Source organism: Pituophis catenifer, unplaced genomic scaffold (genome assembly GCF_029215685.1).
Source record: "Pituophis catenifer annectens isolate HBS135680 unplaced genomic scaffold, rPitCat1.0.hap2 SCAF_1, whole genome shotgun sequence".
NCBI classification, from domain to species: Eukaryota; Metazoa; Chordata; class Lepidosauria; order Squamata; family Colubridae; genus Pituophis; species Pituophis catenifer.
Genome location: NW_027256881.1, coordinates 96,249,820 through 96,277,433, shown reverse-complemented (window position 1 = coordinate 96,277,433; position 27,614 = coordinate 96,249,820). Strand labels below are relative to the sequence as shown.

The window sequence follows — 27,614 nt, the reverse complement described above, 5'->3', positions numbered from 1 at the left end:
TGCGCTTTGAAACTAATATGTCCAGAGGATTTATAATTAAATTTAAAATGTATAATTGACCAGCAATTGATAGGCCATTTAAAGTAGAAATCTAACCTTTTCAGCAAACAGCGGATTTCCAGATAAGTAGCTTAAATGTATGAACTCCAAATGGAGTGTTCCAAATTCTGCCAAAATACTGCTTCCACCTGAAGCCCAGGGCCAGTTTCGACCAATGCCACTAAAAAAGAAAGGTAGGGTAAAATTAACCAAGATGGAGAAATAGAACAATTTGATTTAAAATAGTGTGAAATTGAACATAATCTACATTTCTTCTGTTTTAGAACTCCCAGCTCTCTTTATCCTCAAATCAAATGAGGTTGAAGGAAACTGGAGTCCAACATTTGTGTGTCACTATTTGCTGAAATAAGATATGTGTCAGGAGCTCAAAAGCACAAGATATGCTAGGAATGTCTCTTTTGAACATTTCAGCATTGTCTTTTAAACGTACACATTTTGCTTTTCCTTCCCTATCAGTATTGTTAGTTAATTAGCCAGAAATGATCATTACTTAAGAATCTAGTTTCATCAATACTCTCGGGGCAGCTATACTGTTATATCATTTTTTGTGATGAATACTCTCATAAATGAAGAAAGTAAAATGAAGAATTTTGTTAACAATATCTATCCTGCTGTCCTCACCATTCTCTGCACAGCCTTCCTGTCTGAAACAGTAATACTTCCGAACCACACAATATGGCAGGATGCTTTCAATCATCCTTCTAAAAAAAGTGGTATGGGCAGGGGATGAAGATAGTGCTCTTCTCATACCATGCAGAAAATGCAAGCGCTGCTGTGCCCACTTCACCAGTGTTTCATTGTTGAGCGACCAAGCTAACCTGCTTGTTAGCTGCACACCCAGAAACATGATACTGCTAACCACATCCACAGTTGAATCATTAATACACAGAGGTGTGTAGCTGAGCCTGCCTTTTCTGAAATAGACAATGTTCTCTTTTGTTTTTCCTACATTTAAAACCAGGCTATTTTTATTATACTAGTTCATCAAATCCTCTACCTCCTTCTGGTAATCACCCTCATTATCATCCTGAAGGAGGCCCACTACTGTTGGATCATCAACATATTTAGGAAATTAGGGAGCCAGAAATGTTTGGGTTTTTTGCTTCAAGACCTCACACTTCTGATGAGATTTCCATTAATCTTATTTTGACAAATAACTACTGTATTTTTTGGAGTATAAGATGCTCCGGACTATAAGACGCACCTACCTTTTTTAGTGAGGAAAACAAGAAAAAGAAATTTGCCTCTGCCTCTGCCTCCCAGCAATTTTGCCTTGTTGCAGCAAATAGGAAATAGCCTGCTTTACTTTCATTTTCATTTTCAGCATAGCTTTTTTAGCACAAGAAAAAAAAATCTGCTCCCAGCAATTTATCTCCTTGCAGCAAGCAGCAGAGGCCTGCGCAAAACAGCTGAGAGCAAAACAGCTGAGATTCGGGAGGCCGATCCAATCAACTTGTGCTAATTAGGCTGCGCTGAAGCAGAAATAAGCTGTTTCTTCTTGCTGCAAGGAGGTAAACTGCTGGGAGGCAAAGGCCAAAGGGTGGGGGCCAGTGGGTGGGCGGGACTACATTCAGTGTATAAAATGCACTTAAATTTTTACTCCCTTTTAGGGGGGAAAAAGGTGAGTCTTATACTCTGAAAAATATGGTATATATTTAAGAAATTTAATATCCGATTAATGGAAGAAGGGTGCCCAGACTATTAGTGAAATGTATGAAAACTGCTAACCAAAACAGACACATTTATTAAATATTACAGAACTAAGAAATACAGGTGCAAAACTCATACAATAAAATCTGAGAAGACAGTTAAAATCCAAGTATGCCAAGATATTGTATGTCAGTCCAAAGAAGAGTAAGGAAGAAGCTAATCTCCTTCTCTTAGTAAGGAGCTCTATAATTAAATGGCTACTTTGAAAGGAGTAGTCTTATGATTCTACCAATTCAAAACCTGTGAGTGTGTTGTGGCCCGCCAACGGCCTGTGGCTGATCCCGACAACGAGGAGGCTGGTGTGATGTCGCGCCAGCAGCCTGTGCAGCCGGCGCTCGCGGCGGACAGTGAGGAGGCTGAAGAGGATGTGGTGCCAGAGGCAGAGACTCAGCCAGGGCCTTCAGAACCTCCAGAGGCTCCTTCAAGTGCAGAGAGTGAAGTGGAGGAGCCTCTCCTCAATGCTCGAGCACGCAGGGCTGCCAAAAGGCAGGAGTGGCTACTCAGGAGGAGGAGGTCTCCTCGAGAGTAAGGCTTGGGGCTAATTGGCCACTCCCTTAGCCTATTTAAGTCGCACGCAGTTAGCAATTGTTGCTGGAAACAACGTTTAATTATTACGCAGAGTTTTTGGAGAATGAGTTTCTTATCACAACTTGGTTTCTGGGCTGGTTGCCAACCTTTGTCGGACTTTGTTTATTTTTTGTACTTTATAGAAGGCTGATAAGGACATTTGCACTGAAAGCCTGCATTTTGAAAGGGGTCTGTTTGTAATAAACAGAGTTTTTGGAGCTTGGTGTGTGTCACACTCCTTGGGATCCGGAGCTGGGGCAGAACAGAGTGACCTCCCAAAGCTGCATAGGAATTCTATACCAAAACTACAGGGAGTTGTGCAGGAAATACCGCCCCATACCATACAGTTCCTACTCCAGGTCTGGGTTACTAATTATGTAGGTTAGAAAACCCTCCTCCTTCATTACTTAAGAAAGCAACATCTTTCTCATTTTAATTCATATTATTTTATGTGATGAAAATTCTTACATATTGACTTTTTAAAACTTTCTTGATGTGACTTGTTTTTACTCTGGTAATTAATATACCTGAGCTATAGAGCAAACTGCTGATTTTAGATACTTTATTAATTGAACTACATTGACTCTGAGAAAATATAGCTGATCTGTATGAAAAAAAATGATTGACTCAAAATTTTAAGAAAGAAGGTTTAGAAACAGCTGTCAGTTGAGATGATTCTGCAATTATGAGTTATGTTTCGGGAACAGTGGCTTGGGAAAGAAAACATCCCAATTCATAAACTTAATTGTGACCTCTATAGCAAATGTTTATGGTTTGTTTTCAGAATCAAAAGCTATTAATGCTTCCAGTCATACATCTTAACTTCAGTGTGGCAACAAGACCTGGATCAGAAATGGACCACTTAGTATCATGGAAGACTGGGATATCCACCATTGCTTTCAGTTCTAAAAAACAATCACAGATTTAGACATAAGCAAGATTTTCTAACTATCTCACTGATCCCTGGTATCAAAGCAGGAAACATTAAGCTTAATGGTTTGAATGAAAAATGACCAAGTCCACAGGATGAACCTGTTTTTGTTAGCGATGGAAAGCCTCTGCCTTGCTCCCTGCTGTTCCTATTGACTTACACTTAAAATTAGCTATGTTTGCAACTTGCAACAAAAACACAGGACAAATGACTACCTGATAGCAATTCAAGGGATCAAGGAACTTAACTGGCAAGGAATACAGGAAAGTTGGTCTGCAAGATCAACTTATTCCATATAGGTTAAATGGTAAGCTTTTACCTTTTGATATTTAATAATGCCCAAGGAATTCCTGTGGGGGTATTAAAAGCTGGAAGCAACTTCTCTCCTAGTTCTACTGCTTTTTTTCGGAATATCTAAAAATGGAAATAAACAAGAGTTAGGCAATACAGGAGAAAATGAAAACAAAGTTTCTATATTTTAATCTGAAATTTCAGATAAAATTCAGAATATTTTTTCTAAAACTCTTTAGAAATATTTGGCAATTTGGCTAACTCTGTTAATACAAAGAGTATTAATTACACTTTTATTTAAAAAAAATTGATGGGAATAAGGGTGAACATGAGATGATGCTTCAAATCGTTATGAATTAGACTTTACTGACAGCTAACAGAATGCCAACTTAAAACACAGAAAAACAGAATTATTGTAACAAAACAGAAGAAACAAAAGTTAAGGCTAGAAACCAGGAGACTGAGAGTTCTAGTCCTGCCTTAGGCACAAAGTCATCTGGGCAATCTTGAGACACTCACTCTTTTTCAACCATAAGAACGAGGCAAGAGCAAATCTGGGGGGAAAAACTAAAGGGACTAGTCCAGGCAAATGCCAGGGTTCAATACTGATGCAAAGGCACCAAACAAACAAACAAATGCCACATCCAAACTTACCTCTTCTCCAGAAAGATAGTATGCTGAAAGTAATCCTCCAACAAAACGGATGTTTACTTCAAAAACTGAGATTTCTGCATTCTGGAAATATAAATATATTTTAAGCTATACATTAATTTGAACACAAGAAATGTAACAACTTTCTCCTATTATTCTTAATACTGTTAGTATCTGTATTTTGCATTATACTGAGGAAAGTTATGCTTCATTCCTCTAAAACCTTGTTCCATAAATAAGTACAACCTTATTTATGAAATATTAGTCTATAAAAATAAGATTAAAAGAATATCTTATCTAAAGGGAATTCAATCAAGTAATTTGAGATTTATAGCTATGTGTGTTTATAGTTTCCTGCACCTGAGTTATTCTCTCATTTCTCTCCCACTTACTTCCAATTCCACATAGTATGTGCATCTGAGTCTGACCCAAAGACTATTATGACCCACCTATAATGACCCATCTTATGCTCTTTTTCCCCTACCTTTCTGAGCTTGTACTGCACTGCAGCCCCTGCTCCCCCCCCAACTCATGTTTGGCCTGTGGTCCCAGAGTCTCCCTCATCCCCTGTGGCACCCATGCATTCTTTACCTGGAACTTCCTCTGTCTCCTGCTTAATGACCCATGTGTCTTGGGGTGATGATAATAGCTGGGATTGCATGGATTGCTATCCCTAAGAGATGTGGTCATGTGTCACTGCACTTTTTGGGCACTTTTTTTTTTAGTGATGGCAATCCTGGTCTCAGTTGCAATCATAACTCAAGGATTATCTGAACTCTTTTTTTTTTTTTTTAAAGACAAAGCAAACATGGAAAAAGAGGCTATGTGGAGTCTTGATTTAGAAGCTTTTCTTTTACCAGTTAGGCACCCGTAACCTCTCCATTAAATGCATAAGGCACGGATAAAAAATTAGTGTAACTTCAAAAGTGATAAGGAAGGAAAGCACATGAGTCCGGGAATTAGTGTAACTAAAAAAGTTGGATTATGTTGCTTTAAATATTTTACCTTTCCCCTTTTGCCAACTCTCCTTCAAATACTGATAAACACACACACACACACACATATTGACAATCCACTGTTGCAAATAAGATACAGAATTTTCCTACTATTTTTGGCAACCCACATATTCAAGATGTTCAGAACATATTCTTAATATAATTGGGGTTCACCATCTGTTGCTCCATGAATCCTCCCATAGACTTATCAGCTGCAAGATTATCAGTGGAAAACTGGCAGCTGTGCCCTTTGCTCCTATTCTCATTCCCTTATCCTCATATTTCTTATTTTCCTTAAAAAAGAGAAACCACATTAATACAATTTTAAAAATCATGTTTAATATAAATTGTAATTTCCCCCTGTATTATTGGCTTCCAGAAGCACCCACACTTTTTACAAGATGGATTATCAATTCCTCTTCCTCTCAGGAATCCCTTCTGATGAGGAATGGCAAATTGACGTTCATTGGATCATGGGAGATATTGTGGCCAAAAAGACAGCTGAATATCACATCCAGACTGTTAAAAATTCTCTCTGGGTTAGGAAGATGTCCTGAGCTTACACTTATATACTCTGTGCATCTGTTTTGTTTTGTTTTGTTTTGTTTTGTGAGTAGACAGCACAAACGGATGTTTTTGCAGTCTCTTGCTATCAGTTAGGTGTCATAGGAATCCATCATGCTCAGAGCTATTAATATAGCCTTTCATGGCCTCAGAGTTCTCTCACACCTTATCTTTTTAATCACTTTGAAGGTTTTTTTTCCCCTCCCTTATGGTTTTTACAACTTTAAAAAGAACTTCAGAACTGCAACTCTAGAGTTTGCTGGGTAGTTTCTCTTCAATTCATTTAGAAGAAAATTATGTCCTTCAAGTTTGATAAGAATTGTTTTCTTTGCAATTTACTAGAGCAAAAGGGTGATTTCAAAAAGTTTTAAAATTGATTAAAGGTTCAGATGAATTTGAATTAAAGAAAGACTTTGAAATTAATTAAAAGGATCCTCTCTTGTGGGAAGAGTTCTTTTGTTTATATTTTGAACTGACAAGCAAACTTTGAAAGGTGGACAGTGGAGGGCACCAGATGGTTATCTTAAAGAGAAGGTTTGATATTTGGATCCAAGAGGTTTTGAGTTATTTAACTCTAAAAAGAAATCAAAAGGTGTTATTGAAGAGGAACAAATCCCATTGAATAAAACTGAAATGGATTTTAGGATGGATTCAAAATTGAAACGTTACAAGAAAAAAATGGAAATATTGGATTAAGAAATGGAATTGGATGATTTAAAAATTAAAAAAAGATCTACAAATAATTAAAAAAACAATATGGATTATTTTCTTATATTGGAATATGAGGGATTTGCTGGATTTCCTATACTGGAATTACAAAAGGACTTTGTTAAAGATGGTAAGAGTTTTGAGTGAAAAGCCAAAGAGAATAGGAAAAATCAAATGTCAGAAATTTATTTGCCGAGAGAAAGGAAAAAATGGAAAATTGGTTCACTTAATTATGGTTAAAATAATGGGTTGCTATCTCTGGTGATATCTAATTTTTTTTATTGGGACTGGAAAGTGATGGTTTAATTTGTTGCAATGGATTTATTTGTAATATGTTATTTTTATACATAAATAATGGTTTACTATTTCTCGTGATGTTTAATGTTTTTTTGATTGGGACTGGATGTTTGTTATGTTTGTTTTTAATTAGGGCTGGATTTTGCCTATTTGAAGAGAGGGATTAGGGGGAATTTGCTTAAATGGAAATTGAGATACAAATATTTGTTATTTCTGATCATCCTTTCTGGACTTTTCTTGATTAATAATGGGAGTTGAATATATAGAGATGGGCTTATAGAAAAAGAGGTGAAGTATGGAAATATTTGGTTATATTTTAAGGCGCAGTGAAATTATTAATATTGATTATTCTTGCTGAGAATTTGTTCTGTTTTTCTTTTGTACTTCTTTTCTTTTGATTTTTCTCTGAAAATTGAAAATTTTTGTATACTATATAATTTAATATAATCCTCAAGAAAATTATGGAAAACAATTGTATCATAGGTTAAATGATTATGAGTACTGAAATGAATTACAGAACCATGTGAAGATACTACTATTTTAAATTTTACCTCCAAATAAACATTTTAGCAAATTTCCTGAAGCTAATAATAATTGTACCAATCTCAACTCTGGTACAATATATTTTACAGTTTCCCGAGACTTATAGAAAAAAGATAGTGTCCAGGGCTGATATGAAAACCTTTATTTTTAGCATAGTTATCCTCAAACCCATCAGGAGGGCTATGGGAAACCATGTGGGTGAAAAAAAAATCTGTGTTATACCTAGAAAATCTGTATGAGAAGGGTGTAAGGTTAGGTTAGTAGGGTAAAAAAAAGGGGGGAGGAATCTAATGAATACTCAGTCAGATGGCCATACCTATCAATAATGAAGAAAATCTCAGAAATGAAATGCTTTGGATCTTGAGATACAGGTGAAAGCAGAATATATTTTCTCTCTCCAGACTAACAAGTTTGGGCAGAATCTAACATAAGTAGCATGTTCAAAAATCTAAGGAATACGTTTGCATACATAAATTATTATATATTATTATACATACAATGTATACATAAAAACTATGCTATAAAACATTAGGGTAATAGAATTTTAATATTACCGGTAGTTGTGGTAAAAGAATTGTGTTCACTGCCAGCTCCCTATTCTTGATTCCAGTATAACATACAGCACCCAGTCTCTGCACCTAAAGCAACTCCAGAAGCGGAAATGTCCAGAGCACCACTCTGTTCTGTTTTATTGCATGAGTTTCAATTGTTGAGCTGAAGTGTTTGAAATACCACCAGGTACTCAATCCTTGCCCTTCTCATCTTATTTAATTTAATAGGGAGGGGCTGTTGGGTGAGCTCCAAAAAGTTATAAATGCTTCAGTAAAGTTTTAAGTTTACTTTGTCATTGCACCTCGTACAACGAAATTAAATGCCATCTTCAATGTACATCATACATAAGAAAACTATAAAAAAAAAATCAAAAACACATATCCTTCACATTCTACACAATTGAATTGAAAACCCCTGATACTGCATTAATATTGCACTATACAGTAAAAAAAGCAGGAAGTAGTTGCAGTCTCTTCAAAAGAGGCAATTCTCAGGCCATTTCTGAAGAAACCAAATGGGGTCCCAGAGGATGAAAACAGCTCTAGGTCAGTGGCTAATATGCTCTTCCTTCTTTCTTCATTATCGGTGGATGGTTGATCAACTCCAGGGTCTCTTGGATGAGACACATTTTCTAGATCTTTTTTCGATTTTATTTGAAGTCTGGTTATGGCACATAAACTATTTTGGTTGCTCTGTAGCAGACTTGGGCATTTTACAGTCCATGGGCCACATCTAGCCCTTCGACTGTCCCTGTCTGGTGGGGAGAGGCAGTGGTGGTGGAAAATGGCAGCCCTCCAGAACAGTTCAGTTTCTCAAGTGGTCCCTTGGGAAAATTAATTGCCCATTCCTCCTCTGTGGGATCACGAGCCATAAAAGACCCAACCTAACTTAACCCAAACTAGGGGGAATGCATCCCTGTTAGTTCTGCTGGATTTATCAGCAGCTTTTGATTCCATCAATGATGGTATCCTTCTGGATAGGCTGTTGGAGTTAGGATGAGAGGTTCAATATATTAAGAGTGCTTCCACTTCTATTTAGATGGCTGTTTCTTCATAGCAGTGGAATTGTTGAGTCCCTCAGGATTCTTTTGAGCTGAATGATTGTTCTGAGGTTAATGATGATACTGGCTTCTGTTTTAACTGTTTCTGTTGTTGTTAGGCATTGTGAATGCTCTAGGTTGAAATCTTAGAATATAAATCAAAATAATAAATAAATAAATATCATGTGTAACACCAGACATGGAGCTTCCAACAGCAATTTTAAGAAATCAATGTGTACTTAGTTGAAAATTATGCTGTTTTTACTCATATCAGATTTTGAAAACAATTATCATTATGCTTTAGAATAGCACACATTTAATGAAAATTGTTCTCAGAGTTGCCAATTTCTGCTTTTAAAATAAATCCTCACTTATATTTGTAGGAAGCTATTACAAACAAAAATGTTGATGTATTGCTCACAATGTTATATGTCAGTGTCATGTGTTGTTTTGTTTGAAAAAAAGCATTTATTGTAGCTTGAAGAGTCTTAACTCTAGTCTCACTGCCTGAATATTGCATGCTGGTTTATTTCTGACCTGTACATACAAACACCTCTTAGTCAGGTCAAGGTTCACTTTATTTCTGTTTATATTTCTCACATTGACCAACAAGGTGCTTCTGGGCTGTTTCTCAAGCAGTAGACACACCCACCTCCCATCACTTTCCCAGCAACCAGTAATTGGGGGTATCTGCTGAGAATTAGCACTGTACCTTCAATAACAATAGCTCTGGCTAGACCCATTCTCCATTAATTTATCCAAAGCCCTTTTAAAGCCATTTGAATCACCATGTAAAGGTAATTACATGGTAATCACCAACTTTCCTGTAATGAATTCCATAGGTTTGTTATGTATGAATAATGTTTTCTCCCTGTCAATTCTAAAGCTTCTTTGAATCAGTTTCATTAGATGGCCCTGTCCCTGCTCAGTTATTTTTTTTTCCAAGCTAAAGATTCCCAGACATTCTTGGTTTTTCTCATATAGAAGATTTTGACGATTGATGATCGTCAAAATGATTTTGTCACATGATGATTTTTGTCACTTTTTTTTTGTATGTTTTCTTATATCCTTTTCTCCAACTGTGGCAACTAGACTGTATAAAGTGCTTCAGATACACATACAACACATATTTGTATAAGGGTATTATAGTGTTAACAATAGTTTATTGTTGACCTCTTTTTAAAGGAACTCCTAGCATGAAATTTGTTTTTTTTCCCCCACAGCAGTCATGTACAATGAGTTGACATGACCAGTGAACTATCCACTATAATTTGAAGACATCTTCCATGATAAGTTATAGGCTGTTTAAACCTGTCCTGTGCCAGTAATTACAAGTACAGGAGGTCAGACCTAACAGATTACTTTATGGCAGGAGTGCACTTTATTGCAGTGCAGGAATGTGAGAGCACAGGAAAACAAACAAGCTGACTTCAGATGCTAAATTTCCATGCAGGTTAGGTTTAAGACTGGAAAGCTGTTTAGCAACAGAAGTCAAAGCTCTTTTTTTATAGCTCTGATTGAGACACACCTAATTTCCTTGAGTCACGTCTTTTTCTTTGAGGGGCCTCATTGAATGACTTTTTTCTTCCCTTTGTATGAGGACTATGGATCATAATCAATCAATCAATCAATCAATCAATCAATCAATCAGAAAAGAGCTAGAAGGGACCTTGGAGGTCTTCTAGTCCAACCCCATGCTCAAACAGGAGACCCTATACCATTTCAGATCATTTTACAATAGGTAACTATAAATTCTACATTTATAATGTTAATGGCAAAAATATCTTTGCATAAAAATCATGTAGGAAATAAATTAGGCAAGTCAGTACTTCTGAGAGAAGTATTTTTTTCCATTTTAAGTGTTCTGAAATATGTGGGCAACACTGATTCTTTAAAACATATGTGAGATTAGAAATTGTGAACTGACCATAGCTGCTGCCAGGTCTTATGTCAACACAATTAATTTAATTTAATTTAATTAATCATGTTTCTATGCCGCCCAACTCCCAAGGGACTCTGGGCAGCTTACAACAGAAATAATACAAACAGTGACATAAATTTTTTCTAAAAAAAATTATAAAAGCATTTTAAAAACATTAAAAACACATTATTATTTTTCATATTCTGCTTTCCCATTCACATACTGTTTCCAGAACAGTAGCTGTATAATCTGACACTACTTAAAACAGTTTGTAGCTTTTCATTTAAAAATGATCCAATCACCTATCTATGTATTATATTTCAAGCAGCAGAAAAGAATTGACATTCTAAATAAACAAATATCCACAGAGTCAGAAGAGAAGCTAAGGCTATGGTTCCCACTGGAGGTGAGATCGGCTTCCATGAGTCTGGCCTTCCAGAATAGTCTTAAACCTGACTCTTCTGGCTACCTGGTGTTCTGATAGGGGTGCTCTAAATTCGAGGTGGCTGACGGGATAGAGAGAAAATCCCCACATTGCCTATTATCTTGTTTTGTAATTTCTTAATCTTTTTAATTTTAATCAATTTAAACTTTTTCACCTTTTTATCAGTTTTATCAGAACTTGCCTTCTCTTGAGAAGAATGATTTAAAAAATATAGACAAATGAACATTCTTTCAGTCACATCAGCAAACAGTGTGTACAGAAGCAACATTACAGGTACTCACCACATTAAAATTAAGGTTTTTTTCTACCCACTCTTTGGCTTCTTTGAATTCTTCTTTCATTTCCATGATATACAGTGTATCTAAGGCATCAACGATAGTTGCTCCTTGAATATTACCTGAAAAAGAGTCAGCAACTTTATTGACAAGGTTCTTTTATTCCCCCATATTTGTGGAGAGAGAAGTTATAGCAATATTCATGTTTAAATTTCTAGACCATTAGTTAACCGCTCTAGTCCATTGCATAATTTCTTTTGATACTTTTAACAATGAGAACTAACAAAAACTGAAATAGAATGAAGAAACAGAAAAAGAAAAAAAAGAAAAAGCTAAAAGTACAGACAAGAAAAAAATATATAAAGAAAAATAAAATGAAGCTTCTGATTTTCTTCATATTAGTAATAATTCAAATTATATTTGACTCCTTTCTATAATCTATCCTATTTGATATCAAAACCAAATTATAGGTTCACTTTTAAATTTTTTTTACACAAAAGTCCACAGTGGGTTTCCAGTTATCAATAAATGTAGTCATGATCTTTTCCTTAACCAAACATCAGTTTAAACATTTTAGCAAGATGTCTCAAAGGTGCTTTTTCTAAGGGGGGGGGGAGGAAATTTTTTTTGAAAAAGTATTATTAAGACAACTATGACCTGGATGACTGAGAATCTCCACAGATATTTTGCAAGTTCTATTATCTTCAGGTATTGCCAATTTTTTCCATGCTTATGCATTCAATAAACTCATATAAAAAAAGAAAATTCAACTTCTGTAGCTCTTTTCTAATTGTTTATCCATCAGTTCCAGGAACAAAAGTTCTAGTTAAATTTGATTAACAGATTCTATTACCACATTAAACTATCAAAAGCTCTCAATGTTGATGATGAAACATTCAGTGGCTGATGAAATACATCTAAAATACTTTTGTGGCAATGCAGGCACATTAAAATGCCTAGAAATGATGAATATTATTTCTCTGGCAGTATTATCCAAGTTAATTGGGCTACCCCTGGCAATAATAACATTATGAAAATATCTTACACCAATACCTCAAAAATCAATAATACTACAGTATTCCAGATCTGTTGTGTATGTGAACCTTTCAATTTTTCCACAACACCTTAAATTTGAATAAGGGAAAAACTGAATGAGTTGTCAAGGATTCAAGTGGAAAAGGTAAAGGTAAAGGTTTCCCCTGTCTAGTCATGTCCAGCTCTAGGCAGCCATTTTCATCTCCATTTCTTAGCCAAGGGAGTCAGCCTTGTCCAAAGACATTTCCACGGTCATGTGGCCAGCATGACTATACGCCAAGGTGCAGGAAACACCGTAACCTTCCCACTGAAGTGGTACCTATTTATCTTCTTGCACTTGCATACTTTCAAACTGTTAGGTGGGCAGAAGCTGGGGCATGAATGGGAGCTCACCCCATTGCACAGCATTCAGATCTTGAATCTGGATTGTCAGCTGGAAGCTCAGCATCTTTAACCACTGAGCCATCACGTCCTCTCTTTAACTAGAAAGCATGACTAATATTTATGAGAAAGCAGTTGTGTTGTTAGTTGAGCAATGTTATATTAAATAAAGCAGGAAGTAAATATTGAAATCAGCACATACTGAGCAAAGAGAACATTGCAATTCATGTAAAAACAAATGTAGGCTATTTTATATATCATGCATTTTTTTTAATTTTTATGTTCTGTTTAAATCTTTTACATATTTACAGGGAAGTAACTGATTAATCCATAGGCATTTTATTCTACTGTTTATTCTGGGTACAAGCCCCGAGTTGCTTCACATCAAATTTGTTTTTCTCTACTGTACTCAGTAAAATAGTTTGTAACAATTTGGAGTGAAAACTGGAAAAAGTATCATCATGTAGTTATTTATTTTATTCACAAATATGCAATGCTTTTTAAACAAGATACTGTATATTGGGAAGGTAGATTCTGATTACTTTTTTTCAAAAACATCTTACATCATAGTTCAAACAAATTAAAAAACAAAATTATGTAAGAAATGTATTTGCAACCTGACAAAACTCTATTTAAAATGAGCATGGCTCCTATAGAATAAAATTATTTGATTTACCAATGAATCTTAGAATCTATCTAAACTACCAGAAGAAAATGTTGCTGGATTTTTAGTAGTTTAAAGGTTATAAATACAAACTCCAGTTTATGGCTCCAGTAAACAATTCAATTTATTGACCATTCCTTAATCATTTCTAAAAGCAGTGATAGTCTGCAAAAAACTTAATGTTGTCTGACCTTTAACTGTGTTGTGCTGAGCAGAAATCACACATCTTTGGGCCTTGACTTTTCAAACAGATGCTGTATAAGTGACCATCTTTCATTATTCCTAATTCACAATATCTGTTGAATGCATTACTGCCTGTAAACTCCCCCCCCCCAAACAAACAAACAAACAAAAAAAACCCCATAGTATTCTGGAGGTAGAAAACTTGCAGGTTCCCGATGCACTGGGATCAAAGTTGAAAGGACAGAGGGAAGAGACATAACATAGAAGGCACAACTGAGCACAGCGAAGAAAGATTAGCAGGATAAACCAAGCTAGCAAGTTGACATCATTAGGGAGGATACTAAACATATGGAAAGACCAGAAGTGCTTATCTATGAAAGACATTTCTTACATTATACCACCATATGTGGATAAAGAATTATAGGCTTTCTAATAGTAAAATGACAAGAGAAAGCTTATGCAGAGAAATATTATGTGCAAAAAATTCAATACAGTACTGTACTTTTTATACTGAATGGTTTTCAGACATTAGAAATTCATAGTCCTGAAAATAGAAATTTAATTATACTAGCTAATTGTTCATTACAATGATTGAACATTACAGAAGATAAATTGAGTAACTGGAAAGGAACCAATATCAACGAAATCTAATTTTTTTTTCCAGGCACCTACTGCTAGGAAGTACATATGTATGCCAACAGCTGGCATGATATATGAGCATAAATATTTAATGTCTTAATTTTAAATATTTCCAGTCCTTCTCCTCAGGTTGGATCCATATCACACTTACTAGGTAATGAATTCCACTTCATTCTGTAAGACTTACTATTAAATAAACATACATAATATTTATATTATTAAGATCTAAATATGATAGGAAATTACTAAAAATGTGAGGGAGGATAATTCATGCTACCTTGAGCTTTTGAATGCAAAGGATATTGACCTCAATGAATATTTACAAATATTTCAATTAAACAAATTCTAAAAAGCTCTCAATTTAAAGAGAAATTTAAGATATTTAAACCATATTAAGAGATCTTTCATCCACATCCTGAAACCCATGTGAGAGTAAGCATGCTCAGTGGGCCTAAAGTGCAGCCTTTTTAATGACACACAGAAGATAATAGTATGGTAGTAGAACTGACAATTTTGTAGGAAGGCATAGAAAAGGATCAGTTATGTACTTAAATCTAGATACCTACTGTGTAGAGGAACCCAAACTAAAACATTTCCAACAGAATGGGTTATTGCTTTCTTCTATGTAATAATAAAGAAAAGTGAAGCAATTCTTGAAATCACAAGGAACAGCTAACAACTCTTCTGCATTATCAACTATGGGAGACATTGATTTCAATCAAATGCAATTTAGTACAATTTATTTATTTATTTATTTATTTATTTATTTATTTATTTATTTATTTATTTATTCAATTTATATACCGCCCTTCTCCTAGTGGACTCAGGGCGGTGCACAGCCAAAACTAAAATACATAACAATACAAAATTTAAAATTAATTAAAAGAATTATATACTTTGGCCCGAATTAAAACAGTGCGAATTAAAACCCATTAACAAATTAAAACTAAACAATTAATAACCATTAAAAACTAAAAAAGGGGGGCGGGGTTCACGCCAGCCCTGCTTGCTGGAAAAGAAGAGTTTTCAGGGCTCGGCGAAAGACCCGAAGATCCGATATCCTTTGTATCTCCGGGGGCAAATCGTTCCAGAGGGCGGGGGCTGCCACAGAGAAGGCCCTCCCCCTGGGGGTCGCCAGCCAACATTGCCTGGCCGACGGCACCCTGAGGAGTCCCTCTCTGTGGGAGCGTACTGGACGGTGGGAGGCTATCAGCGGCAGAAGGCGGTCCCGCAAGTACCCAGGTCCTATGCCATGGAGCGCTTTAAAGGTGGTAACCAACACCTTGAAGCGCACCCGGAAGACCACTGGAAGCCAATGCAGCTCACGCAGGAGAGGTGTCACATGGGAGCGACCCCTCGCTCCCATAATCCCCCGCGCGGCCGCATTCTGCACCAGTTGGAGCCTCCGGGTACTCCTCAAGGGGAGCCCCATGTAGAGAGCATTACAGTAGTCCAGGCGGGAAGTGACGAGTGCCTGAGTGACTGTGCGTAAGGAATCCCGATCCAGAAAGGGACGCAACTGGCGAATCAGGCGGACCTGATAAAAAGCCCCCCTGGCCACGGCCGTCATATGCTCTTCTAAAGACAACCGTGCATCCAGGAGGACGCCCAAGTTGAGAGCCCTATCCGCGGGGGCCAATAACTCGCCCCCAATAGCCAGCGATGGTACCAGCTGGCTATATCGGGACGCCGGAAGCCACAGCCACTCGGTCTTGGAAGGGTTGAGTCGGAGCCTGTTACTCCCCATCCAGATCCGCACGGCCTCCAGGCACTGGGACATCACTTCAAGGGCATCGTTGGGATGGCCCGGGGTGGAGATGTACAGCTGAGTATCATCAGCGTACTGATGGAACTCCACCCCAAAGCCACGGATGATCTCACCCAGCGGCTTCACATAAATGTTGAACAGAAGGGGCGAGAGGACCGACCCCTGAGGCACCCCACAAACAAGGCGCCTCGGGGTCGACCTCTGCCCCCCTGCCAACACCGACTGCGACCGGTCAGAGAGATAGGAGGAGAACCACTGCAAAACAGTGCCCCCCACTCCCAACCCCTCCAACCGGCGCAGCAGGATACCATGGTCGATGGTATCAAAAGCCGCTGAGAGATCTAACAGGACCAGGACAGAGGAACAACCCCTATCCCGAGCCCTCCAGAGATCATCCACCAACGCGACCAATGCCGTTTCCGTGCTGTGCCCAGGCCTGAAGCCGGACTGGAGCGGATCCAGATAGACAGCTTCATCCAGGTACCCAGGAAGCTGTTGCGCCACCACACTCTCAACAACCTTCGCCAAGAAGGGAAGGTTGGAGACCGGACGATAGTTAGCCAAAACAGCCGGATCCAGTTCTATGAATAGCAAGAGTAACTAGAATAATTGATATCTTTCATCTTTTGTTTGAGGTTCATTCAGGTTTATTATGCAAGTACAACTTTAGAATGCCACTAAAATATATTATGGAATCTGGGAGAAGCATCCGGTAATAAATGTTGAACTAATGTTCCATGGTTTAGCAGGAGGCATTATGGTCAAAGGCAGCTAGATGCTGGATCCATACTGCCAAACATTCTCTGCGGATCAAGAAGAGGTCTTGAGAACACCGTATGTATTTCAGTCAGTCATGTCAAGTGACTCCTTTGCTCAATGATCACAACCCCTGCACTCCCAGTTGCACTTGTTAAGTGATCTCCGAGGTTGCTAAGAGAATAGAGCAAAAGAACTGCCTACCAAAGGATTTCAGCTCTTCATAGAGCTGAATCTCTCTGGTAGGCAGTCCTTTCATTCATTCACTCAGCCAGCCAATGTTTGATTTCCAAGGAAGTCAACAGAGAAAATTATACATATGATTGTGGAATACTTGGTATATGTGCAAACAAATTGCCAAGCACCCAGATTCTGATCACATGACCAAATAGTTGTAAATTAAGGATTACCTGTATGATAAAGCATAAATTAGAAATTTCTTTTTGAGTTTAAAGATTGCTGGGAATAAGAAAAAAAGTAAAATTGATTTATTTTATCATGATTAAAATAATGGTTTGCTGTTTTTGATGAGGTTCAAATTTTTTTGGATTGGGATTGTTAGAAGAGAAAGAGGAGATTTGTTTAAATAGAAATGGACATAAATATAAAAAGAATGATTCAAACTGAATGTAAAGGATTTAATATGTAAAACTATCTTTTTAGTTTTTGAATACAAATAATAGGTTGTTATTTCTGGTGATGTTTATTAGTTTCTTTGATTGAGACTGGATGATGATGGTTATTTTTTGTAATGTTTTATTTTTTTATTTTACTGGGATTAGACTGACGTAAAGAAAGGGGGGATTTGTTTAAATGGAAATCTAGATACAAATATAAATGGGAGGATTCAAATTGGGTGTAATAAATATAGTTTGTAATACTTATGTTCTTACTTTCACTGGACTTTTTTGATTAATATGGAGAGATGAAGATCTAGAGATAGACTTACAGGGAATAAATGTTTGGTTGTATTTTAACAGTAATACATTGTTAATGTTGATTATGCTTGCTGAGGCTGAAGGTAGAAGTAACTTTTTATCTGTACTTTTTCAAATTTGTAATTCTTTAAATGTATTCCTGTAGTAAGCAGTTGTATTAGTTTTATTTATTGAATGCAATCTTCATTTAAAATTATTTTTAAAAAACCAAGTGTATTGTGGAATCAGAAAATACAATGATTTCATGTTATTTTATTACATTTAGTAGCTATATAGCATATACTGGCTGCATATGCCAGTATTTAGCAAAAGAAAAATCAGGAGCTCAGCAATTTCATGGATAAAACAATTACATTTGGAAGCAATTATTTTGAAGAGCTAAAGCCAAATAAAGTAGGCTGAGCTGCTACTTGGAATACTAGTATAGGGCGGGTTCCTTTATTTCTAGGAATTAAGAAAGCAAGAACACTATTTTCCACTGTATTTTTCTATAACGTTATATTCTGTGTTCACTTTCATCCTTCTCTTAAATCTCAACATACTCACCTCAATTATGGGTAGTGGGACTCTGAAAATGAGCACTTCACACTAAGATTTTGCTCCAATTCTAAATTCTAGGTTAACTCTACACCAATAAAAGAATAATGATTTTTATCTTCATTAGAGCACAGCTAGGGAGAGCAATGACATAAATGTTTTATGGTTTCCTCTCCTTCCACTTCCCTTTATTCTTTCTTAATTTGGTTCAGAGAGTTCTGCTCTCCCTGGAAAACATGCAAGCAGCTATATCTAGGAACAGTTATACTTCAAAGCTTTGTCTGGAGGAGGCCCTTTCAGTTCCTCTCTAGGCTATCCCAGAGTTAAGTCCACACCCAAGTATCTTCTCTCTGTGTTATTACCTAAGCTTTGTTGCTGCTAGACTTCGTGACTTAAGTTATATGGCTGTGTTTTCACATCTCTCTTATCACAATGCCTTGCAGGAGAATGCCTGCTTTCCATGAGAAACCAAGTATTGAAACACTGGTGCTTTGAAAAAATGGCTGAGGAGTTGCCTTTTTAGTGCATTATATTTAGTGCACTATATTGATACTTACTCAATTACAATTATTTGTATTACATTTAATTATTAGTCATCTTGAAAGGTGGGGTGTCCTGATAATAAACAGATAACATACAAATGATTTCTGGTCCAGTATTATGGAAACTTTAGGTTTCCATTCCTTTTACTAACTCAGTTATCTTTTTAATTTTTTACATACACAAAGAATTAAGAATAGATAACTAACTCCAGTCTGATTATCTACTTATTAAATGTTGCAGCAAAGTACACTGTGCAGCAAAGTTTACTGTCCAGCTAATATTTTGGCAGTGTTTGCTGGATAAAGAATTAGCTACATCAACTCAGGTCAGTTAATTCGATCAACCAGTCTGTAATACTATTAGGAAATGTTCTGTAACATTCAACTGGAATTTCCCCGCTTGTTAACTTGAGATCATTGTTCTGTGTCCCATAAATTGGGGTGATAGAGAAGTTCCTTAACAGTAAGAGTAGATAGTTGTTTGAAAGTAAAATAATCTCCCTGCCACTGGATGTGTTCCAGCAAAAGCCGGAGAGACATCTGTCAGAGATGTCTTAATCTGGATTTCTGAACTGAGCTTGGTCTCAATACTTAAAAGGCTCTTTGCAATGGAATGATTCTGTGATTAATGTTGGCACTTCTCCAATGGGGCTGTGGCAATTTTGCTCTAAAAATGTTTCTTTATAAAATTAAAAGCTGGCAAATTTGGAAACAGTTATTTTGCTAACGTTTGTTCCTAACTAGTATGAGCAGGCTCCTTCCATAAAGCCAGAAAGTGACAGAGATACTGAAATTAATAGTAAATAATAGAAAATAATCTAACATTTACTACTAGGTACAATGAGTGATCTGGTACTATTTCACATGGTATGCTCAGGCAAATATATTCCTCCAATTACACAAGGATAAGCTTTGAGTTAGCAAGAATATGGTACGGCATCTGCTTTTCTGCTGCATTGAACCTTATTTGTTTTGTTTGTTCATTGTGTTGCCAAAAATGAAGAACATGTACGAAGGTCATTTTATGGAAGGTCCGACAGAAAAGAGTCTGACATTTAATTTTCAACCTTGACATTTCAGACTGTAGTTCTAAAATAAGAGGAAAAGTAGCAGTTCTGAATTGCTAATCAAAACAGTCATCCACTAAAATTAATTTACAGTAATTATGATACTTAATAATCCCAGCAAGGGCAAGGGTTAATGGCAATACGGTTGGTAACAGGAGAACTCTATGAAGCCTTAGACAATACATATTTCAAACACTAAGCTTGCAAAGATTCAGATCCCCATCTTTTGTCATATAGTATGACAGTACACAGTTGTACATGAAATGCTTTAAATTCAGAGGCTATTGTTAAAAGATAAAACAAATAAAAACTGAAACATATGACTCTCACTCATTGATATTCTTTTCCCTTAAATAATATTGTATCATTGGTCTAGTGCAGTGATGGCTAACCTTTTTGTCATCACATGCTAGGAGCGGGGGGGGGGGAGGGGGGTCACGCGAATGCATGCCCACACCCATAATTCTATGTGACTCCCCCCCGCTCCTGGCACGCGATGGCACGGTGGGCCCAATTTCTAGGAGCTTGGGGAGGGCGAAAATGGCCTCCCCCCTGAGGCCCTCCAGAGACCGGAAATGGCCCGTTTGCCAACTTCCGGTCCCACCACGCTGAATGCGCTGCCACTGCCTGGGAGGAGAAGAATGTCAGAAATGGGGTCTCTCACAGCCCCTCCTCTCTCTCTCTTCTTCTCCCAAGTGGCAGCGGTGCATCCGGCTCACCGAATCTGGCCTGCTGATCTCGGGCGGCAGCAGCTCTGATGTTCCCCCTCCCTTTCCCCGCATGCATTTAAGTATTTGGGGGGGGGTTATTTTAGCGCATGTGCTCGAAGGCCCAATTGGGCTTATTATCGGGACATGTCTTACTTTCCGGGAAACACGGTATGCCTTTTTGGCCCTCTACTGTCCTGCTGTCTCAGCTCACCTTTGCCATCTTCTTGCTCCTGCTGCTAACAAGGTGTTCTAAGCTGGGCTGCCAAATCCCTAAATTTTGATCATTTGACCATGGGGGCACTGCAGAATTCAGTGCTCTACTCTCTCCGCTTTTATTCAACATCTACATGAGGCTTCTGGGTGAGCTCATATAGGGGTGAGATTTTGGGACCTGCCAGTTATGGTTCTACCATCTTTGGTTTTGGGTTGGGGTTGCACTGTCCCAGTAAGCAATCTGGAAGTTCTTCTGGACTCATGACTCCTACTCAAAAAGCAGGTGTGCCTCAGAAGGCCTTTGCATGGCTCCATGTTGTGTGCCATTTGCAAACTGGGGGGCTCACTCGGTGACTCCCAAGAAGAGGGCCTTTTCTGCTGTGGTGCTTGCCTTATGGAATACCCTTGTCCCCCAAAAGGGTCCCTCCTGAACACAGGAAAAACCACTTTAGATTTTGATAATCTGTCCCCCTAATAAAGATTGGCACAAAATACAGAACATAGGCAGCAAAAAGGGGAATACTCAGCTGATTTCCTGGATTGCTTAAGAACTATGATCCAGCAGCACTCTGGACTCTTTGACTTAAAGCAATTTGCCCAAATTTTAGTAACACTTTTGTAGTGGTTGCACTTAAAATCTATTTTACTGGGCTGGAAGATATTACATTATCTTACAGAGAAAACATTAATGAGATTATTACAACAACCACTCAAACTTAAAAGTTTCCAGATAAGGAAAGGAAAAGCTGAAGACATTGCTTATGGCTCTTCAATTGAGGCTACCCACTTTCCAACTCATAGACAAGGAAAAAGAAGGACACCTCTAAATATAGCAATAGGCAACAAAATCTGGAACAAGTCTTTGATTTATCCTTTCAGGGTCAAACCGCCCCCCCCCCTCAGGATCACATTACTCCCATGGAAATCCTGGGCTTTGGAGACAAATTGTCCTAAAATAGCACAAGGATGTGTGCAGGTGAAAGTAATAGCATCTCACCTTCTTTTATCTCTTTCTGTCTCTGAACCATTTGCTGATTGCACCATAGGAGGAAAAACTATCCCTTGCCTTCTAGATACTCCTGCTCTTTATTCTACTCTCAGGATATCAGAATTTCCAATATTTCTCTGTAGCAAATGGCCTCAGAATTGGGTCTGGCTATGCAAATTAACAGACATTACATATTACATACTAAATGGAATTTATTTGGATATACTTTCCCAGCATGACAAAGCAACAATAGTTCTATTTGCAATGCTTCTTCGGGAGGTAAGCCAGCCTTACATTTTAGATGACTACAAGTTGAAGCAAGTTGTTACATTTTGTGGACAAAACATTTTAATAATGAAATGGGATGCATACTTTCAGTTCTATCTGTTAAACTTTAAATTCCAATTGACTAAAAAAAACCCCATTAACCAGGAAAATGAAATATCCCTTAAACCCAGAAGCTAAAGAAGGAATTAAACCAGTAACTGAAGTATTCTTGAAGCAGGGTATAATTGTAATCACTAGAAGCAACAATCTTCAATCTTCCTCATTCAAAAATTGTGGTAGAGTAATAAATGGCACTTTGTATAGCATCTGAGAATGACAAATAGACTTATGATCGCCACCTTTCCTGTGGTTCAAAACCCCCACACTATTCTGGTCAGGATTTTTCTATATGCTCCTAACTTTTCAGTCATGAGTCTTTGTAAACTTTTCTTTTTTGTACCTATTCATCCTAATAATCAGCTTTGTTTTGTATGTACAGTACCTGTATAATCGGTTTGATCTTGTCCTGCATCTTCTGCTCTAATTCAGTATGTTGATGATCTCCTTGTGGCTTTCTTTCTTCTGGAAACTTGCCAGACTGACACAGACAGTTTGTTACAGCTGAGAAAGGACACAAGGTCTCTAACACCAAGCTGCAGCTCTGAAAAACCTCTGTGCATTATCTAGGTCATGCTTTTTCCCAAGGTAGGCTCTCTTTCTCACTTTGATTCCATGTTAAATTTCTCTTGCGTACTTCTGTAGCAGAGGTGTACACTTTTGAGAGAATGGGCAATTGCTGCCAGTGGATTTTGAATTTAGCAGAGTTATTGTAGCTAACTCCTCTGAAAACTTCTGCTACTCCCTTTTATTGCCTGAATTTCCAAAATCCTCTTTTCTGGCTTTAACATTTATGTTCATTCCTATTTTTGCTGTGGAAATTCCTGACTGCCTTTCATATTCTTTTGCCATGAACTCTATACCTTTGCTCAATCTATCAACACCGAAGCACAGGGAACAAAACAGACCACTGGCCTGCTACAGCAAAATCTCATTGCTCTTGCTTTTCCTCCATGATTGGGCACAGTAGCTGCTGCTCTTTAGTCTGTGGATCTCTGCCTTGGGCCATCAGCTTTTTGTTATCACATGCTATTTCTTCTCTCTTGCTTAAATGGCAGACTCAAGTAGCTAGATGTGCTAACATGTGCCTTTGAATTAGCCAAAGGGAAATCTGCTAATATTTATGTAGATTCTTGATATGTCTTTGCAGTTATGCATAATTTGAGCTTTATGGAAACTGAGCTGATTTCTAACTAATTCAGGTTCGCCTATTAAACACGTCTCCTTGGTAAAACGTCTCCTAGAGGGCTTGCTCTTCTCCTCTGCACTCTCTGTCTCATCAGAGTATTTCTGATGCTATTAGAAATGCATTGGCAGATATCTCTGCCAAATACACAGTCCCTCCCAAACTTACATGAATGCTTTCCAGACTCAGCAGAGGCCGTCCCAGATGTCTCTTCAGAACTCCAAATCAAAAAAGCATGCTTGGAGCTCTCATAGATGCTTATTAATACTCTCAGTCAATGGGCTTCCTCTGATGGATATTCAGTGGCCCCCAAGGTACTGCTTCCATATTATGTTCATTTAGCCCATGGAATTGAACATATGAGCAGAGGGAGAACAAAATTGCTGATGAAAAATTGTGGTTTGCACCAGGATTTACTATGGCAAAGAAGCAATATTGTAGAAGTTTCCCAGTTTACCTAGCCTATAACCTAGGACACTCAGGAAACTAGGAAAGCCTTTCATCCATGTTGTTCAAGTGTGTAGTACATGGTAACATTTTTTGGCAAATGGTTTTTTAATATATGTATGATTTGAACATATAATTTCTTCTACCACTGAAGTGATTAAGTCTCTCAGATGGAGCTCAGCTAAGACTGATATTTAGCTGATTCCAAACATGCAGTGCAAAAAATTATTCCTTTTTACACTCAAGGCTTTTGTTAAATGTCTATATCTTAACAAATAGCATGGATCATTGCATGTAGTCCTGTCCTTGAATGTGGTTAAGAGTTCAAATCTCTTGATCACTAAACTTATCAGGATCTCACAATTTCTATCAATTCCTTTGTTTGGATTATTTTACTGATTTATACATAGGGAATATATAAAAAGTTGTAGCAAAATATGTAAGGGGAAAGCTGTAGCAAGTTAGAGATTCTTCTGCCAACTTTGGAATATGAAGCAACATTGCCTCTCATCCTGTCTGCAAGTGCTGCTAATTTTCTTAACAGTAGACATGATATAACCAGAGAATCGCAAGAATGTTCCCGGGAGTTTCTCCGGCATGCTGGAAGTGTGGGAATGGTTGTGGGACATACTACCACCAATGGTGGACGTGCCCCAAAGCAGGCAAATATTGGTCCAAGGTTCGGAACTGGATAGTGGAAATTACAGGATATAATATAGAGTTGAAACCAGAGATTTTTTTATTAGGAATGAAACCAGACAAAATAACTAAAGAAAAATGGTACTTGATCCTCCACATCACTACTGCAGCTAGGATACTATATGCACAAGAATGGAAAAACGAATTAATACCCACAGAAAATAAATTGATTTGGAAAATTACAGAATGCGCAGAGGCAGATCGGTTAACGAAATTACTTAGGAACCAAAAAGATTCTGATTATTACAAATGTTGGAATTTATGGTATAATTGGGTGAAAGAAAAGAGAAGGAAATGAAATGGATTGTATTAGTGGTATAGGCGCAGATTTGTGTACATTAGTTGCAATAACCTTGTATGTATATATGTAAAGTATTGAATTTTTAAAAATGAAAATAAACTTTGAATATAAAAAAAAAGATATAACCATAGAATTAAACTTTGATAAAGAAACACAGACATTTTCAATAACATGTCACTGCAGCTAGTCAAAAACACTGCTTCTAATGTAATCTTTAACTTCAGAATAGTAAATCAGCTGATGTCATTAAATAGAAAGCACATATTACTTACCAAATAAATTGCTTGAGTGTCCTTGTTTTGATATGGGTTTCAATTCATTTAATCCCCAGGCATAATGTTTGTAATTATCCCAGGCATGTTTCATCATCTGGTGGGAAATGTAAGCAGGATTATAATTTGGATTTGGCAAGAAAACTACCAGGAAATATACTGTAACCAAAGACCAATGCACCTCATTCAATGGTGAATTAAATGCCTATTATATTATAGATATATTTCAATGTTAAACATTATTAGCAGCAACATCATATTGATGTTCGCTGTTTTAGTTACTCAGTTACATAGGGAACCTCCTTTAATTCCATTCCAATCCCAATTCTTACTTAGAAATATATAATAGAAACTCATATATTCGCAATACTGCAAACATTTATGTTTAAGTCTGTTGGCTAAAACTAATAAACAACAATAACATTCTTATATTTTATTCACCTATAGCATATAATGACATAAAGCAAATTCAAACTCTAGCAGACATTGCAGAATTTACTGAAATAATTTAGCAACGTAAAAGAAAAATTAATGGACATCCCCAGCAAATGCAAAGATGTTTAATTCACAACACAGGCAGAGACTTGGATTGCATCCTTTTATAAACAGAAATTCTTATTTTACATCATGAATCAGTGGTTACCATCTATTATATAAGTTCCTACATCATTGTCACAAACTTTTGAGTACTATTATGTAAATTAGGAATCAGCAAAATGGCATCTGTTGACACAAAAATGTATACCTTCAGCAGACTGATACTAAATGAACATATTTTTTTTTTAAAAAATAATAATTTACATATCTGCAATCTACTGAGATGCTTAAATCCCAAGATTTTGGAAAGAATGCTTAATAAATTTTACAATCTTCTATCTGTACTACCCTAGCATGCTGCTAACTTTTTTCTGGACGATAGGACAGTGTCTACCTTAGTATTCCAAAATGTTTCCTGGCATTAAAAACAAAATATAATCTGTTCATATTGACTTTAGTATAACTCTGAGAGGATTCTTTTTTAAAAATGATACAATCAAATTAATGCCTGTTCTACAGCAAATAGTACTTCCTTCACAAGACAGATGTGATTTCGAATGCACGGGCCAGATACAGACACCAGAACACTTGCAAATTCCCATCAGCCCTTCTATTGCATGCTCTAAATATTTATTTTTGATATATAGGTTAGAATTCATACTACTGCCTTTGGAACGTGTTGAATAACAAATATGAATGTGCACATTTATATAGTCACCACTCTTCTTTCCTCTCACAAATGAGAAAGTAGAAGTACATGTTTCCTATGTGCAAAAGAGCTTTCCTTTCCATAAAGGAATATATTTCAGAATCTCATCATGATCCACCTGTTTGGTATAAATGTATCACTTGCCCTTTGAAAGATCTCTCTTCTTGAAGAGAGCTCTCTGCCATGAGTTCCCATTCTCCAAAGATTAATTTTGTTTGTTTTTTTCCTTAGCAGGGAAAGATGCACTGATAGGATATGAAGCAACAGCATCCTAGCACTTGGGAAAACTGGGATGGCCTTAATCCTAAAACCTAAGCTCTCTCACTAGAATTGTGTCCTCATTTCAAGTATTATCTTTCCATTTCTAAACTACGTATTGTTTTCCTGCATGTACCTCACAGCACAGATGCACACACGTGTTGTATTTTAAAGGCATGCTTGTTCAAGCATTATATATCACTTGGGACTAAACGATATCATTTGGGCTAAACTGTCCCAAATGATATCTAAAGCTAAAGTTAATCAGCTCAGTAGTATAGAGATTGTCTCACTCAAGTTAATTTTTAAATAACCAAGGCAAACTTTCTCATTCTGGTGTCCTCTTATTATTGTGGGAATTCTGTAAATTAAAGTTATATGCTAGAGGGCAACAAGCCAAGGAAGACTAAATTAAGAAAATAATCTGAGAAGTGAATCAGGTGATCAGGTACTGTTCTCCAAAACACACCGACATTCTAATATAAGCTTATTAAATTGATTTCCAAGTTTGCAGAAAGCAACTTCAATGGAGTACTAAAATAGTTTTTGTTTTAAAAAAAGGCTTTCTCAAAAAGATGTTAGATAAGGTTATTTCCATAAATCAAATCTAATCTTCCATCTTAATATATTCTTTAAAGTCTATTAACATTATGTATTTGAGAGAAAGTTTGGCAATATTCAACTCATATACATCATTTCCTGCTTTTACTTGAGTTTGGATGGAAAATGGTATTCGTATTATAATTAAAACTGGCAATGTATGCACTCCGTTAAGTCATTCTGCAGTAAAAATTTGGATTCAGATAAAATATTCCAGTACGAAATCTGCTAGTCAGAAATATTGTACTGTG

At 36.9% G+C, this 27,614-nt stretch overlaps 1 protein-coding gene across 1 annotated transcript in view; it reads right to left on the bottom strand.

Annotated features, from left to right (window-relative positions):
* The window catches only part of MAN1A1 (mannosidase alpha class 1A member 1), a 63,115-nt gene that overhangs the window by 15,562 nt on the left and 19,939 nt on the right, over positions 1-27,614 (bottom strand). The window contains exons 2-6 of the mRNA XM_070932768.1: positions 25,260-25,356; positions 11,556-11,671; positions 4,214-4,294; positions 3,588-3,682; positions 97-220 (exon numbers count right to left, since the gene is read on the bottom strand). Coding sequence (XP_070788869.1) covers positions 97-220; positions 3,588-3,682; positions 4,214-4,294; positions 11,556-11,671; positions 25,260-25,356 — 513 coding nt within the window. The remainder of the gene's footprint in view (positions 1-96; positions 221-3,587; positions 3,683-4,213; positions 4,295-11,555; positions 11,672-25,259; positions 25,357-27,614) is intronic.